The following is a 17,297-nucleotide window of genomic DNA, read 5'->3' on the forward strand; positions in this document are numbered from 1 at the left end:
ACTCCACTGAAACACTGCAAGGATTACTTGATGGAGCGTTCTACTGGCTGTCAGGCCCATACCAATAAGCCTTACCACAGTGGTTCCATTGGAATGGGGTAACTGTGGCAAGGGTTATAGGTATGTGTCTGACAGCCTCCACCAAGTAATCCAGCAGTCCAGCAGGATCTCCAGTCTCCAGTCTCATCAAATCCTTAGGTGTGTCCAAAAACCTCTTCCCTGAGTCTATATCCCTCATCACTCCCAACATTTGCAACACTCTTACATGCTTCACGAAGTACATAAGCCCAACCAGCAAAGATACCCCATTGTAACTGGTCGCTGCATCCCTACAGAGAGAACCTCTACCCTTGTGGACCAACACTTTCAACCTACTACCCATAACTTGCCCTCCTCTACAAAAGATGCTAATCATTTGCTTTACCAACTCTACACAGTTCCTGTTCTTTTATCATCCGGCACCCTGCTCATCACTGTTGATGCCATCTCTTTCTCTGCACTAACAAGGGAACCTCCCCATCGCACCCCCCTCAGATTTAGTTATAAGTTGGCACAGTGGATAGGCCTTGAAAAACTGAACACAGATCAATTGGGAAAACAGGAAGAAGTTGTGTGGAACTGTGAAAAAATAAGCAAAATATACAAACTGAGTAGTTCATGACAACATAGGCAACATTAAGGACACTGGGACCGCAGCAGCGCCGTGGTCTCGTGGTAACGTGATCAGCTGCGGAACGAAAGGTCTTTGGTTCAAATCTTCCATCAAGTGAAACCTTTAATTTTTTATTTTCAGTTTATGTGACAAACTCTTATGTTTTCATCACTTTTTTGGGAGTGATTATTACATCCACAAGAAAACCTAAATCGGGCAAGGTAGAAGAATCTTTTTACCCATTCGCCAAGTGTACAAGTTAGGTGGGTCGACAACATATTCCTGTCATATGACGCACATGCCGTCACCAGTGTCGTATAGAATATATCAGATGTGTTTTCCTGTGGAGGAATCGGTTGACCTATGACCTTGCGATCAAATGTTTTCGGTTCCGATTGGAGAGGCACGTCCTTTCGTCTACTAATCGCACGGTTATGCGATGCGTTCGCAAAACACAGACACTAAACTTATTACAGTGAACAGAGACGTCAATGAACGAACGGACAGATAATAACTATGCAAAAATAAAGAAAGTAAAATTTTCACTCGAGGGAAGACTTGAACCAAGGACTTCTCATTCAGCAACTGCTCACGCTACCACCGGACCACGGCGCTCCTGTGCTCACATTGTCCATGATATTGCTTATGTGGCCCATGGACTACTCAGTTTGTATATTTTGCTTATTTTTTCACAGTTCCACACAACTTCTTCCTGTTTTCCCAATTGATCTGTGTTCAGTTTATCAAGGCCTATCCACTGTGCCAAGTTATAACTAAATCTGAGGGGGGTACGATGGGGAGGTTCCCTTGTAAGATCCCAACGCCCATGGCCTTGCTGCCACTGGACACTGTCTTTCCAAATGTCTGACTGACACCAAACTTACAGCCTCCTTCCTGATCACTATGATCAACCATATCCTCACCCACAACTTCTTCTCTCTTGAAGGCATTGCCTACAAACAAATCTGTGGTATAACAGTGGGCATCCACGTGGCAACATCCAATGCCAGCCTATTCATGGACCAACTAGAGGATCCACCTGAGCTATTCAGAATACCAAATGCCTCATCTGGTTCAGAATAACTGGACCAAGGATGCAGACACTGCAACCATATTCCTCCAGTACCTCAACACCTTCTCCCCCATTCACTTCATCTGGTCTTCCTCAGTGCAACAAGCCAACCCCCTTGATGTTGGCATCCTTCTCAAGGATGACTATGTCAGTACCTCTATCCACACCAAACCTACCAATCACCAACCATGCCTCCACTTTGACAACTGCCACCCATTCCACAATTCATTTCTGTAGAGCATAGTCACTGGTCATTGTCACATACTGCTAAACTAGCAGTCCCCCTCTAAATAGGCGAAGGGTCTCATTAGGATCTTTGCAGACCAAAATGACCCTCCTCATCTTGTTCAGAAAGAGATTTGCTGTACCTTGTCTCCACAGTGACCAACCATTTGCCATATACTTACTGACCAACCACAAAGGAGCACCCTCACTCATGACTCAGTACCACTCAGGAATGTTTCAACTGAATCACATTCTCTGTCAGGTTTTCAGCTGCCTTTTTTCATGCTCTTAAATGAGAAATATCCTCCCAACTATACTCCTCACTCTCATTTCCCTGCTTACCCAACCTATCTCACATATCTGTAAGGCAAGGCCACCTGCGAAATCAGCCATATGGTGTACCAGCTTATTTGCAACCACTGTGTGACATTTTATGTGGACATGGTCTGTGTGCATAAAATGGCAACTACGAAACTGTGGCTATGAAACAACTGTGCCATCCAGTTACTCAGCATGCTGCCCAACACAATGTGCTTGACTTCAATGACTGCTTCACAGCCTTTGGCATCTGGATTCCTCACACCACCACCACCACCACATTTTCTAAAACTGCACAGGAAGGAACCGCCCTGGCCTCAACCTTCACTAAACCCTGTGTGCCATCTACCTCTATCTGCTCCTCTGCTCACACTCGAGCCTTACATACACTTCCAATCCTGACAATACACACCGAGTGAGGTGGCGCAGTGGTTAGCACACTGGACTCACAATCGGGAGGACGACGGTTCGATCCCTCATCCGGCCATCCTGGTTTAAGTTTTCCGTGATTTCCCTAAATTGCTACAGGCAAATGCCAGGATGGTTCCTTTGAAATGGCATGGCCGACTTTCTTCCCTAATCCGATGAGACTGATGACCTTGCTGTTTGGTCTCTTCCCCCAAACAACCCTGACAATACACCTGACTCTGCTTCCCTCTTGTCCCTTTACCACCCCATCCCCAGCACAGTCCCAGCCACATCCCTGCACACTCTCATAGGCAGCACCAGCATCTTCCCCCACACCTACCCAGCTACCCCTCCTCCACCCCATCCCACCCCACACTTCTCATACCCCCACTGTTCACCCCATTGACTCTTTATTTTGTGTGATTATCACATACATCATAACAAATATTATTTAAGCTGATTTACTGAAGTGCTTAGTTTTTCTCTAAAAAGCAGTCATTTTGTATCATACTTACTTGTGATGTGATTGAAAGAGTATGGATAAGCTTATAGGCTGTTAGTTGAAGTTTGACTAAAAGGCTCAACATTCATCACGTAACATCCAGAAAGCATACTGTGCTACACAAAGTCAATGGACATTCATTCATACCATGTATTTCATATGATTAGTGACCATACCTGTTGCAAAAGCTGTTGAACATAATCAAACCTCTACCTGTTTCAGTTGCGAGTTTATGATTATCAAGCACAGTGCAGTTTATGAAACTTAGCCACCATGTGCAAGTATTATTTATTATGTGACAGTGAAGTCAGTGTAAGAGGCATTAGTCAGATAAATTTCTGCCCACTAAGTTAAAGAGAGACTTCTGTTTCCAAATAAAAATCCTTACAACCCAGTTGTTCTAAATATTTGCACACCACACAATATCTGCCCCTAGTTGCCAGTCAATTTCCTATCTTTTCCCTTTTCATTTTACTTTGCTTTTCTTTCTTTTTACATTGGTATCCCTGTAGATCTCTCTGCTCCTGCAGTTTCATTATTTGGGCTTCATTTTGTATGTCCCATGCCATCTGATTTGTTTTTCCTTGTTGTCTTTTATTACTTTACATGGTAGCTAAGTGTATTAAATTCTGAAAAACTAAATGTGAAAAGTAATGCTAGTAATGTTGTCCTTAGTTATTACTTTTATGCTGAACCTTTGAAATTTTTCCCTGTTCTTCCTTCTTTCCACTCTGACATTTTATTTCTGTATATTTCTCAGTTGCCTTCATTTATTACCCATTATTTCTTCATTCATAATTCTGTGTTTTAATGCTGTCCATTGTGCAATGTCTCTGAGTGTGATTTGTAGAATAAGAAATAATTTTCAGTTGATACAAACTACACTGGAAGCAAGACATCAGGCTTTGCTGTCCATAACAGTTATGTGTGTGCTACAAGATACAAGACCTACTAGTCGAACTAAATGTGAGCAGATATTGTATAAGTGGTCCATCTCTGCCTGCAAGCCATGATTTCTCTGTGATATAAGGATAACAAGCTGAACTGTAATTTTAGCAGAAACAGACAGATAATATCCAAAGAATGAAGTGGCAACAAAGTTCCTGGATATGATTATTATTAGCTAAATGTGGGAATATTCACAGTCAGTACCTGCTTGTTTTTGTATTCTCTGTTTCATGTTGACAATTCTTGCAACACACATTTAAGAGATAACAAGTGCAGTTAAAATCTGATGCATTTCACATGCTTATTAATATCATGCACTATCATTATGAGGTTTCTGTTGTTGTTTGGGATGATGATATTCTTTATTAAAGATTGACTCTGTTGTTCTTATGGCCATAAAATAATGTCTTCCCGAAACAAAAAAATCATCATTTTCATCAGTACATAGTTTATCCATAATATTCATTAGTTTTCAGTTAAACCATGTGCACCATAATCTATAGTTACTGAATCATATTCTTTGTTTTCCATTTATGCCTTAGTTGATGCAGTTCATACATAGTGAAGATACATAGTCATTTTGGTAACTGGTTATGACAATCTCTTTCTCCCTAGCTTTTTGTTTCAGTCTCATATTTTACATTGTATTTCAATAGAGTGGGGATGCAAACTGATGACAAATAATAACCACTTAAATTTACATATCTAAAAAAGAAATTGATATATGCTGAGAGTTACATTAATATAAGGTGCCTTACAGTGTTTTGTTTTGTGATTTCTAGTCGATAAAAGAAACTGCAGGTGCCAACATTCATACAACAGCTGTGACCTGCGAAGTGGAGCATTTTCTGTCAAAGGTGTCACCACCTGTCATAGAAGACCTCAGCAAAGCTGTTTCAGGTAATCATAAATACCTTATGTTTCTTTCATTTGCATTTAATTTTCATAAATACATTAATAACTACATTCCATATTATAGATTATATAGGAAGTATAAGAATCCTTACCAGAGGTTATAGTGTACAAAATATATAGAATTTTATAAATTGCAGACTGTGCAGTACTACACATGAAATTTAATGATTAATAAAAACCACATCAGCTTTATAATTACACATATATTGTGTTATGGGCAGTTTGATTTGTTAAATGTCTTCAGGCTGTCTGCAGTTAAACAAAACAGGAAATCAAGTGAAAGCTACCGCTGCTTAATGGATAAAGTAGGCACCTCAACCTCCCCAATCACAGTTGCTACAACCAATGAAAAAACCTAAAGTACAGACGTCGTGTTAAAGAGCGCAGAATTAATCCAAAAAATTGAAAAGTAGAACTGAACAAAAGTTAGCAACATAATTATTCACAATAGCCAGGAAACAGGTGACAGTGCTTACACCAAACTACATCATCATTTGACAGCTGTGACAGTAAGTGAATATTTAGAAATTACAGTTGCAAAATAATTATATAAAATATATCAGGGATGATAATTATGATCTGACAGAATGATAATAAGTCATTAATAATGTAGTTACAAAAGATGCATTGTCTTTGAAAATGTAAAATGGCTAAAGCAACCAAACTGTTGGTTATCATAACTATGCTCTTAATAAAATTACAAGCAAGGTGTGTTAAGTTAGCTTAAGTTATTTGCAGTGGAAGAGAACATATTCAGCATTGTGTCAGACTTCTTGGACACTGAGGTTGCTAGTAATAATATGGTTAGTTAGAACACTCTGAAGAACTAATACTTTATTAATTACAACAAAACTTATTTGTGCTTGCCAGGCTCGACTTTAGTTATGAAACTGCACACATGGACTTGCGGTGCAGAATGCACTAAATGAGCCACAATTACTGAGTGACAAATTGATACAAGTTCAGAATGACTGTACTGTGGCTTCACTACAGTCACTAGAAAACACAAGTGTGTAGATGGTATCTCTGCAGTGGTCAATACTTCTTGTGCTGCTCTCATTACTGGAAGACACCACATGCCTCCCCCCCCCCCTTCCACCCTGGTGTTAAGTTTGAAGATGCGACATGATGATGGAGGAAGTGGGGGGGGGGGGGGGGGAATGCTGATGCAACTGCAGAATTAGGTGCTGGAAGTTCAGTCAGTCAGCGCTGAACACCCAGCCTCACCCTGGTATCCACCCTGCACATGGCTGAAATGCCGACTGGGAAATCAACCACAGGGTGTATGTCGGTGACTGTAGGCACTGGGGCAAATAATGCAAAAGGCAGGCCGCCGGAGACAACTTCTTGGCCCTCCGGGGCATCTGGCCAGGTGACCAGGCGCAACCCTGTTGCTGGCTGTATCAGGGGCTGCTAGCATGATTGTGATGCTGATGGTTGCGCTACATCAATGTCCATGGGCATCTCCCGCTTCAGAGATGACTGCACTGCCAGAGGTGACATCTGTGACTGTAACACTGGCATGTTGGGTCTGTGAACAAAAAGGGGGTGGCAGGATCTCCCTAGTGAATTGGCTGAAGCTGTTTCTGATGCTGTCAGATTGTGAATGGTGTAGGTGGAACAGGACAACATCTCAGGCACCACATCCCATTCCCATTGATGAGCCCAGCCAAACATGTGATAGAACATTTGTTGCTGAGGCTGAAACTGTGACTCGGAAGGAAGGACAAAAGGTCTCTGTGGTAGATGTCATAAATGGAGCTGTTCTGACTGATGTGGTAGATTTCATTGGAATGATGAAGGAAAACTTGCTGTATGCATAGACAACCATTAGCCTGCATATGTTCCAGTGTGGCCCAGCAAAATCTATGTGCATACATTGTCAAGGTGTGTCATAACATGACCATTCAAAGTACTGCTGTGGGGAGCAGATTGATAATTTGCACACTACGTAGTCATGCTCTTTATTTGTGCATCCATTCCTAACATGTACAATGGCGCCTTGCCAACTGCTTCATACAGACAATACTCCAATGTCCTTGGTGCCACAAGTGAGGAACTTCCCACTGGCAGGACTGTTGGACCAAGACTCTCTCATTGCGCATTTCAGCATGCATCAAGATGATGTCCCTCTGTACAGAGACGACACGCTGATGAACAAAGTAGCAATGAACCACCAGGTGACAGATCTCCTTCAGACTCCACGGCCACCCACAATGAATGAACTCTAGTACCATCTGCAACACAGGATCTGATGCTGCCTCCTGCACCACATGGCAGAATTTGACTGGAAAATTTCCAAAAGCCAGATTTCTTGTGAATTAATGTTATGGCAGCAGTCATTCGAGGAATCAAATGCAGCATTGGAGCCAGTAGGGACCCTTGACAGAAGGCCTGCGTTGGAGTACTTGGTAGTGGGCCGATATGCTAACTTGTACTGGCAATTGGACAACAGAAGAGCTCGTCATTGTAACTTCTACACTGTATGTGCTGGGACAGACTAGGAGGTCTCGAACAAAGCCATAAATGGTCTATGGTCCATAACCAGAGAAAATTGGCAGCCATACAGTTGTTGATGGAAGTGAATGACCCAGTAAATGATAGCCAATTTCTCCTCTTCAAGTTGGCTGTAGTTGTGTTGGGCATTGGTCAATGTCTTTGATGCAAATGTAATTGGCCTGTCATTGGAGCACACTCAGTGTGACAACACCACACCAAGGCCATAAACTGAGGCATATACTGCAAGAATGACAGACTTGCTGGGGTTGAAGTGGACGAAATACGGATCACTCGGTAGTGTGTCTTTCAGCCACTGGAAAGCCGCCTGTCATTCAGCCAACCAAATGAATGGAACACCCTTGCAGCACAACTAATTTAGAGGTGCCACAACCTAAGTGGCATCCAGGATAAAACATAGGTTAGCTTGCCCATTACGGCTTGCACTTCTGATACGTTAGTTGGCACCAGCAAGTCGTGAATGGCTTGTATGAACATCATAGATAATGCAGTATCATAGACAAGATAGACACGAAGCCCACATCTACCGCAGTAGTACAAGTTTATATGCCAACTAGCTCTGCAGATGGTGAAGAGATTGAAAAAATGTGTGATGAGATAAAAGAAAGTATTCAGATAGTTACGAGAGACAAAAATTTAATAGTGATGGGGACTGAATTTCAATATTAGGAAAATGAAGAGAAGGAAAAAATAGTAGGTGAATATGGGTTGGGGGATAGAAATGAAAAAGGAAGACACCTGGTAGAATTTTGTATGGAGTATAATTTAATTGTTGCTAACACTGTGTGTTAGAATCATAAAATGAAGGTTGTATATGTGGAAGAGACTTGGAGACACCGGGAGATTTCAGATTGATTGTATAAAGGTATGACACAGATTGTGGGAGACATTTCTAGGGACAAATGTGGATTCTGATCACAGTTTATTGGTTATGAATTGTAGATTAAAAATGAAGACATTGCAAAAAGTTAGGAAATTAAGGAGATGGGACCTGGATAAGTTCAAGGAACCAGAGGTTGTAAAGAGTTTCAGAGAGAGTATTAGGCAATTGTTGACCAGAACATGGGAAAGGAATACTGTTAAACTCAAATGGGTAACTTTAAGAGATGAAAAATTGAAGGCAGCAGAAGATGAAATAGGTAAAAAGACAAGGTCTAATAGATGTCTGTGGATAACACAGGAGATATTGAAGTTAACAAATGAAATGAGAAAATATAAAAAATGCAGCAATTAAAGTAGGTGAAAGGGAATACAAACGTTTGAAAAATGGTATTGACGGGAAGTGAAAAATGGCTGAGCAGGAATGGATAAAAGATAAATGTAAGGATTTAGAAGCATGTTTCGTGAGAGGAAAAATAGTGTCTAGAGGAAAATTAAAGAGGCTTTTGGTGAAAAAAGAAACAGTTTGTAACGTCTACGCTCGGGCGTACGTTAACTCTTTAAAGCCTGTACTATGATAAGTTGACGGGCTTCACCTTATAAGAAAGGATTTTAGTAAATATGTTGACCGCGTGTACCTGAATGGAGGCAAAATCAGATTTACGCCCACTCAGTAACAACAATGATACGTCAAGCAAGTCTAAAGTGCAACTACACGTTAGGACGGGCAAGAAACATACACAGTAGATGCTACCAATTGTTAATAATACGGTCGCCAGCCTAATTAGGCATTAAGTGAGTTTTTTCCTTGTACAAGTGGATGTACGTACAAGCATAACAACACGTAGTAATACTGCATTATATGGTAAATTTTAGAACCAGAAAAATCTACTGAATTAATATTTTCCCTTTCTGTATTAATTTGGACAAGCTATAAATACACAACATCACACTACAATGATTACTACAAACTGTGTTTTGTCTATTGATCTGACTGAAATCGGGCATAGGTTTCCCTAGAAATAGCACTTTTGAAACATACATACAAGGTCAATTTTAATAAGGGTAAAACACTGATAAATTTAGGTTTTATATTGACTTTAACTTTGCAGGTCAAATCAGATCAGTACACTCCAGAATTTAAATGAATAGAAAAGAAAAGAGTAGAGGGGGGGGGGGGACCCTGAAACTGTTATGATCACTGTATTGCAACTATTAACTATTGGAAACATTAATCACTCAAGATTTACAAAATATGAGTTACTACTCTTTTTGTCTTATTACTTCCTCATTTAACTACCATTATTTTTGTCTCAAATTAATTAAGCTTCATTACTAAACCAGTTCCAAAATTAACTTCCAACTTTGTCAGACCTTTGTTCTTTGCTTATATTTTCATTAACAATAAAGCTCCTTAAAATTCATTCTAGCATAAAAAGGTCTGCAGGAAATTCTTATTAACATAAACTTTACATCTTCATATCGGGGCACTCGGATTGCACAACATGTGGAAAGGACCCTGTCTAGGTTAGTGATAAGGATAATTAATTGATTGGACAATTCTGGTAAAAGTTAAGTTGTTATTGAACAGTCAGGAACAAAATTAACACTGGTCCACATGAATACAATTCTAAAGATTCGACCTGTTCGTGTCGATGCGGCGGTTGGCAGGTGGCGAGATGGCGAGGCGCACAGCACACATACAATCACAGCTATGGCTCTTGGTGTATCGGCACTTTGCTTCTTCTTAGCGTTGTAATCCTTTTCAATTCAGTGCCTATAGAAGATAGCCATGCTGTGTAGTCGTCAGAAACGGCACATCCGAGGCTCAATGAAACCACTTTTTCCAGGATAGCCTCCTCGATCCGGAACGTGTTCCTCAGACCGATGCCCAACTCCGACTGTTACTACTGCTGAGCCCGTTATGCCGTGCCGCGCCTGTGTGCATTTTCCCGCGCTCGCCTGCCATCCACCTTTTACCGCTCCCCTCCAGACAGGGTATTCACCAAAGGTTTTACATTCCACATATCCTAATACATTGTCTACGTATGGACCAGGCGCACAATTACAATTTTAAACATGTTACAATAGATTCAACATGTGTTACACTTCAATTCAGTTATAGCATTTCTTGAAATTTGACATAAATATTAATATTCACATCGAAAGTTGCTTACATTTTCTTTAACATAATGACACAAAAAGAAAAAGAAATGAAATCAAAACATTGCTTACACTAATTTATCGAAAATCAGAAGAAAAAATTATTATTATATGTACAGTTGTTGTTGTTACACATGCCCCTGTTTCCAAAAAATTTTACTAAGTACAAATTTGATGGGAACACTAAATTTTACTTTTATACAGTGGTTCTGAATCTTTATGTGAATTTCCCATCCAAAAAAAAAAAAAAAAAAAAAAAAATATACCGCAAGCTTCCTTTCACTCACATTATATAGGTCTACACTTTTTAGCATATCAAGAACATTTACTTGTCATTTACTTATGTGCCTTTTGCACAGTCCAATCTCCCATCACAACATTATTAAAATAGCAAATTACTCATTTTTACTAAATTTCTCAAAGAAATAATTTCAAAATCTGGAACACAATCACTTAACTATAATACCAAACGCAAATATCTGTATACACTATAAGACAATTTGTGGCTGCTTGCATTGAATGGCAGTCCATTTCCTTATTTACTAAAAAAAAACACACACACAATAATATTCAGAAAATTTACTACACATATTTGCTGCCTATTATTCAGATTTGGGCAGTCCTTTTCACCTCATTTTACCACATCACCTGTATCACACTTACAATTCTCCATTGATTATTTATCTGCCCTCATTGGTGTTTGGTAGTCCTTTATATTATGACTCATGTACTGTCCACTTTGGTTTTTGGCATTTACCCTTTCCTTTTCAGTCCTTTTCTCCATACATTCTTACATTTATAGTGCATTTGGTAGTCTGAAACTCACAAAACTACATTAGCACACTGTCAATGGTATACATACATTTACAAAGATTTGTTACGTTTGGAATAAAATAGTTTTAGCATAGGATACAGCACATTTACTGCAAATTATTTTCTGAGTGTTCTTATGTCACTCACCCCTAGCAACATACAGTTTCAGGTCCACAACATTTCTTACACCTAAAGGTCTTTTGGATTTTGGGTAAATCAGGTAGTAAGCATTATCGTGTGGAATGTTCTGTATTATATACGGCCCATTATAAATATATTTAAATTTGGAAATTTCATGGTTCAGTTCACTAGACTTTTCGTGGGTTTTTAAAAGAACATAATCCCCAATTTTAAATTTTGAAACTTTCAAATTTTTATCGTGTCTTTTAGATCTAGATTCAGCTTTTTGCTTTGCCCTTTTTCTGACTAATTCTTTCTTTTTACTCAACCCCAAACTTGTACAAGGTGGAAACTCTAGTTTTTCTTCAATTAAACTTTTACTCCTGCCGCCTAACAAAATTTCTTCCAGTGGGAATCCAGTAGTTTCATGATGTAATGTGTTCATGACAGTCTCAAAGTCCGATATAAACTTGCCCCAGGCCCTATGGTTATGACTGCAGTACGTTCTACACAATCTTCCGATTTCTCACATGTACCTTTCAACCGGGTTGCTAGCAGGATGATAAGCTGATATATATTTAACCTCCACACCATTTTGCTCCATTCCTTCTTTCCAATTTTTGGATATGAACTGGAGTCCATTGTCAGATAGTACTGCCTTGGGTTTCCCGATGGTTCTGAAGTATTCGACCATCCTACTAAATGCAGCTTTTGCTGTTGCTTTTTTCAAGGGGTATAATTTCACAAATTTTGAGAATACTTCCAAAATTACTAAAATATATGCACAATTTCCCGAAGTCTTTGGGAGGGGACCATACAAATCTACAGATAATAATTCTAGGGTGTCTTCAGGTAATGTACTTTGCATTGGACCTCTATTAGTCTTGTTCGGTACTTTGGCCTTTTGACAGAACTCACACGACTTAACCCGTTCCTTTACCTTCTTACTGACACTACCAGCAATCACTACTACATTATTCAATTTATCCAAACATTTCTTCGGCCCACTATGCCCCAATGCTAAATGAAAATAATCTATGACATCAGTATCAAACTGGTGTGGCCAACATACTCTCCATTCCTCAGTGACTAAATCTTTCCTCCTATATAAAATGCCTTTAAAAATTTTGTAATATTTCTTAATTTGAGGATACTGCACACTGTTAAAATTTACCTTCACAGATTTCCATGTCGGATCCTCATTCTGATGGTATCTCATATTTTTACATATTTGCTCAATTTTCCTTTTTCCTTAAACCTCTTTCATATACCTTATCTGAAAAGTACCCTCTTCACCATTTTCATTGGGCACTTCACTCATACCATTAGGCAATCGAGATAAAGCATCTGTCACATAATTCTCAGTACCCTTAACATAGCAAATATCGTAATCAAATTGTTGCAGGAACAAAGCCCAACGAGTTAGCCTACCATTAAGTAAACGACAATCTTTAAGAAAAGTTAAAGCTTTGTGGTCAGTATGTATGATGAGCTTATGGCCCCACAGATAATTTCTGAACTTCTTTAACCCCCATATAATGGCTAAAGCTTCCTTTTCCGATATAGTGTAGTTTCTCTCGTATTTTGTTGGAGTTCTACTTGCAAATGCGATAGTCCTGTGTTCAATTTCTTTGCCCTCACAGATTTCTTGGAAAACTTCTATACCAATTCCATAAGCACTGCTGTCAGTACTCATATGGAAAGGTTTTGACAGTATGGGGTGATGCAAAATATTATCATTCAAAAGTTCACTTTTTAATTTTTCGAAATCTCTCATACACTCTTCAGTCCACACAAAAGCACTATTTTTCTTAAGTAGGTTATTCAAATAAGGACTATTAAAAACTTGCCCCTTGACGAATTTTCTATAGAACCCACATAAACCTAAAAAGGCTTTCAACTGTTTTCTATTTCTAGGAGCTGGACACCCTGCTATTGCACTTAACTTTTCCGGGTCCTTGCCAATACCGGTCGTAGTAATAATGTGCCCCAGAAACTTTATTTCCGACTTCGCAAATTCACATTTCTTCCACTTAAGTGTCATGCCCCCTGCATGTAGAGCAATAACAACTTTCTGCAATAATTCACAATGCTCTTGCCATTCTTCTGTAGCAATCGGTAAATCATCTACATAAATGGTTAGCCGGGAACTCAATTCTCTCCCTAATACAAAGTCCAGTGCCCTAATAAATACTGCCACAGAAGTGCTAAGCCCAAATGGCACTACTTTATACTGATAGCATATCCCGGCGAATAGAAAAGCGGTATATTTACGGGATTCTTTACTCAATGGGATTTGCCAGTATCCGGCGGTCATATCCAGACTGGTTAAATACTTCATGTTATAAAAATTTTGGAGCATTTCGTCCAGATTTTCAGGTCTGTCAATTTCCTTCTTTACAATTTTGTTCAAAGTTCTGGCGTCGATAACTACTCTCACTCCCCCATCCCTTTTGTTCACGATGATAAGGGAACTATTATATTCGCTGCTACTCCGTTCGATTACACCCCATTCTATCATTTTATCTATTTCCACTTGAACAGCCTGCCTCTTTGATATGGGTATCGAAAACGGTCTTACAAAGAAAGGTTTATGCTCTATTGTCTCAATCTGGTATTCAAAGTTCTTAACTAGGCCAGGTTTGTCCGAAAATACGGTGCTGTTACTATCTAAAACATCAAGCAATTTTGTTTTCTGTTTGGGAGATATTCCCTTCAAATTTTCCACCATTTCTTTAAAATTATGCCCCTGCTTGTCACTCTCATCTATTAACCTCTGGACATGGTACACCTCATACTTGTTTGTCAAACCATCATTCCCTTGGTCGATCTCCAACAATAAAGAATCAATTTCTGAACCGAACACCTTCCAATTTTCCTCAAATTTTAATTCCAAATTCCTAGATGCATTATTAATTTTAATCACTTCCTGGCTACAATCAATAATCACCTTTTCTTTATCTAACCAATCTATTCCCAGAATCATTTCAGTACTCAAATCTGGCACAACCAAAAAATCGTGTTCAAACTTTTGTCCTTTTATACTAAATTCAACCAAAACCTGGTTCTTTATTGGCTTGCTAGTTTTGCCAGTAGCACCAACAATTTTTACACCCGTCACTGACATAATTACTAGTCCAGGCTTATCACAAATGTGTTCGAAAAACGACTGGGAGATTGCGCTTATCTGAGATCCAGTATCAAGAAGTACTTGCAATTTCACATTATAAATTTCAACTGGTATTACAGTTTGTTTAACCGTCGAATGTTTTTCATTATTGTGATCTTCCCTAAGCAAATCCGGGTGGACGATAAGATCGTCCCAAGATATGCTTTTAACATTCACCCCACATATATCTGGCGGTTTCTTTGGTTCCGGGAGTTCAAAGTCATTAATTACTTGAACTCTTTGTAAAATAGATCCTGAGTCGTCAGGTGGCTCTTTCTTTCTTTGTTCGGCCTCAACATCTGGATTTTGTTTTGAAACTTCGTCATCATTAGGTACAATATCACAATTAGCTGCATCCCCATTATTTTCACTATTACCGAAATATTCATCGTCTGAACTATCGTCAGCAGAATCCGACCATTCTGGATCGCTTTCAGGTTCCAACATAAAAGCTTTTCTGAGACAGGCACTAAGTTCTCCCTCTGCATTTTGGTCAGGCTTTGATTTTAACTCAGTATCCTCTTTTGGCAAAACGGCCTCATCATCAGCTTTACTCACATCTACTGTTAATTCATATTTCGTGTAATCCTCGTGGACTTCAATTACTTTTAGGTAATCATCTGTCCCTTCCCCATGGTGCCTTTCGGTAGCAGCTTGTACTGTTGGCGGATTGTTAACAGAAGTTACTTCCTCGTCAATGCTAAGGATTTCATCCTCCAATTCCTGCCTATCATTAACTTTTGCCCTATCGGCAGCACGCGTACTTTGCGTGGCGCTATTTACTCTCTCCTCTTTAAATTTGGGCCAGGTCACCTTATCGACGTCCCTACTATCTCCTTTCCCACTAACTAATTTCCTTGCCTCATACTCCTTCTTAAAATCCTCCCACTCACATTGCTTTAGGCCCTTGTACAGATCATCGATCTGCACACACCAAATATTTACTTCCGCTAATTCATTCTCGCCTTTTACTTCATTGCAAACACTGCTAACCACACCTCTCTGTGTATTCACAATTTCATCTATTATTTCCTTCACCACGGAATTATTACTCGTAATATATTCATCAGCTCTTACGGCTATGTTCGTATCTAATGCTGCCGCATTGCTAGCGGCTTCTCTCTGAACAGCTGTTCTACTAGGCTGGGCCGTTGCCCTCTGCTGCTCCACTCGCCTGTTAACATGTAACGCTCTGCGCGGCGGAGATGACTCATTCTGGCTCGCATCTGACGCTTGTTTCGCAACAACACATTGCGTCGTTCCACACCTGTCTCTAACCTGTCTCATAACTTTACTGTCAATTCGGTAACCTTTCTTAAATCGGGGCCGGTATATATTGTCCGCTTCCGTTTGGCCCACAACGTTCGCGGAAATCAGTTTCCCGCATCGTTATTATTTTGCGCGGTGTATCCTCTACCGCGACCTGGATAACTTCCTCTTCCTCTGCCTCTACCTCTACCTCTCTGTATCATATTGACGCGAAACCCTTCGCCGTCATTTCTTTCATCATTATTACGGTTATTTCGATTACCAAAATTTTGATAATTGGCACGACTTTCGCGCCAATGGTCTTCGTCTTAGACCCTTTCGAGAAATGCTTGGAAGCTGCGATGATTGCTTCCCACATATCTCTTCGAATCGTCTGGAAGCTTTTTATATAGCTCCCAGATAATTTCTGAATCTGATCTTCTACCTCTTAAATGCGTCAATTTCCGGTACCAATATTTGCAGAAATCTTTCAAAGAATTCCTGCCCCTGTTATCATGAAGCTTGGCCATGATAAACTCGCGCCATAAATGATCCTGTTTTTGTTCGGACCAATATTCTTCCGTAAACCTTTGCTTAAATTCTTCGAACGTCATTCATTCGGTATTCAAATTAATTCCCCAGCGCTTAGCGTCACCTGCTAAGGCGCTAATTACTACATTTATCTTTTCCTGATCAGACAAGTGTTCAGGAAATATCCTCTCGCAATTTTTGATGAAATCTAACGGATGCCATCCGTTATGTTTCTTGGTGGGATCGAAGCGTTCCTCACCTTCTAATAGCTTCGTAATTGGTGTGCCATTACAGACAACACCAGGTCTATCTTTAATTTTACTCTCAAGATCGAAAATTTTGCCTTGAATTTTCGAAGCATTTTGTTCACATTTTTGTACGCATCCGGTAACTTTCTCACCTAAATCTCTTTCAGTGTCTGAAACTGCCCTTTTCAACTGTGAGATTCTGTGTTGACATTCATTTACAATTTCAGTTTTAAGACCGAAAACTTTTTCGTCTACTTTTCTTTCAACCAGAGGCTCTACTTTCTCTTGGATGTTGAGAATTTCAACATCAAACCTACTGTTAATGTTGTCAATTTCCCCCTGCATAGTATCCATATTTTTGTTAATGGTGTCAATTTCAAATTTCATAGTATTTACCACAGAACTTAAATTACCCACTTTTTGTTCTACCTGTTCTATTTGTTTACTAATTTTAATTCCTTGCTCTTCGACCTGTGCATTAAGCTGATCATTCTGTGTTTTGAGCTGATGGCTCTGTGTTTTAAGCTGCTCGTCAACGTGTGTTTTAAGCTGACTAACCTGACTACCGA

At 39.6% G+C, this 17,297-nt stretch overlaps 1 protein-coding gene across 1 annotated transcript in view; it reads left to right on the top strand.

Moving 5' to 3' along the window:
- Window positions 1-17,297, top strand: part of LOC124721170 (zinc finger FYVE domain-containing protein 26) — a 423,927-nt gene that overhangs the window by 138,576 nt on the left and 268,054 nt on the right. Inside the window, exon 15 of the mRNA XM_047246006.1 lies at window positions 4,908-5,025. Within this exon, the coding sequence (XP_047101962.1) occupies window positions 4,908-5,025 (118 nt within the window). The remainder of the gene's footprint in view (window positions 1-4,907; window positions 5,026-17,297) is intronic.

The sequence above is a fragment of the Schistocerca piceifrons genome, chromosome X, assembly GCF_021461385.2.
Source record: "Schistocerca piceifrons isolate TAMUIC-IGC-003096 chromosome X, iqSchPice1.1, whole genome shotgun sequence".
In the NCBI taxonomy this organism is placed as follows: Eukaryota; Metazoa; Arthropoda; class Insecta; order Orthoptera; family Acrididae; genus Schistocerca; species Schistocerca piceifrons.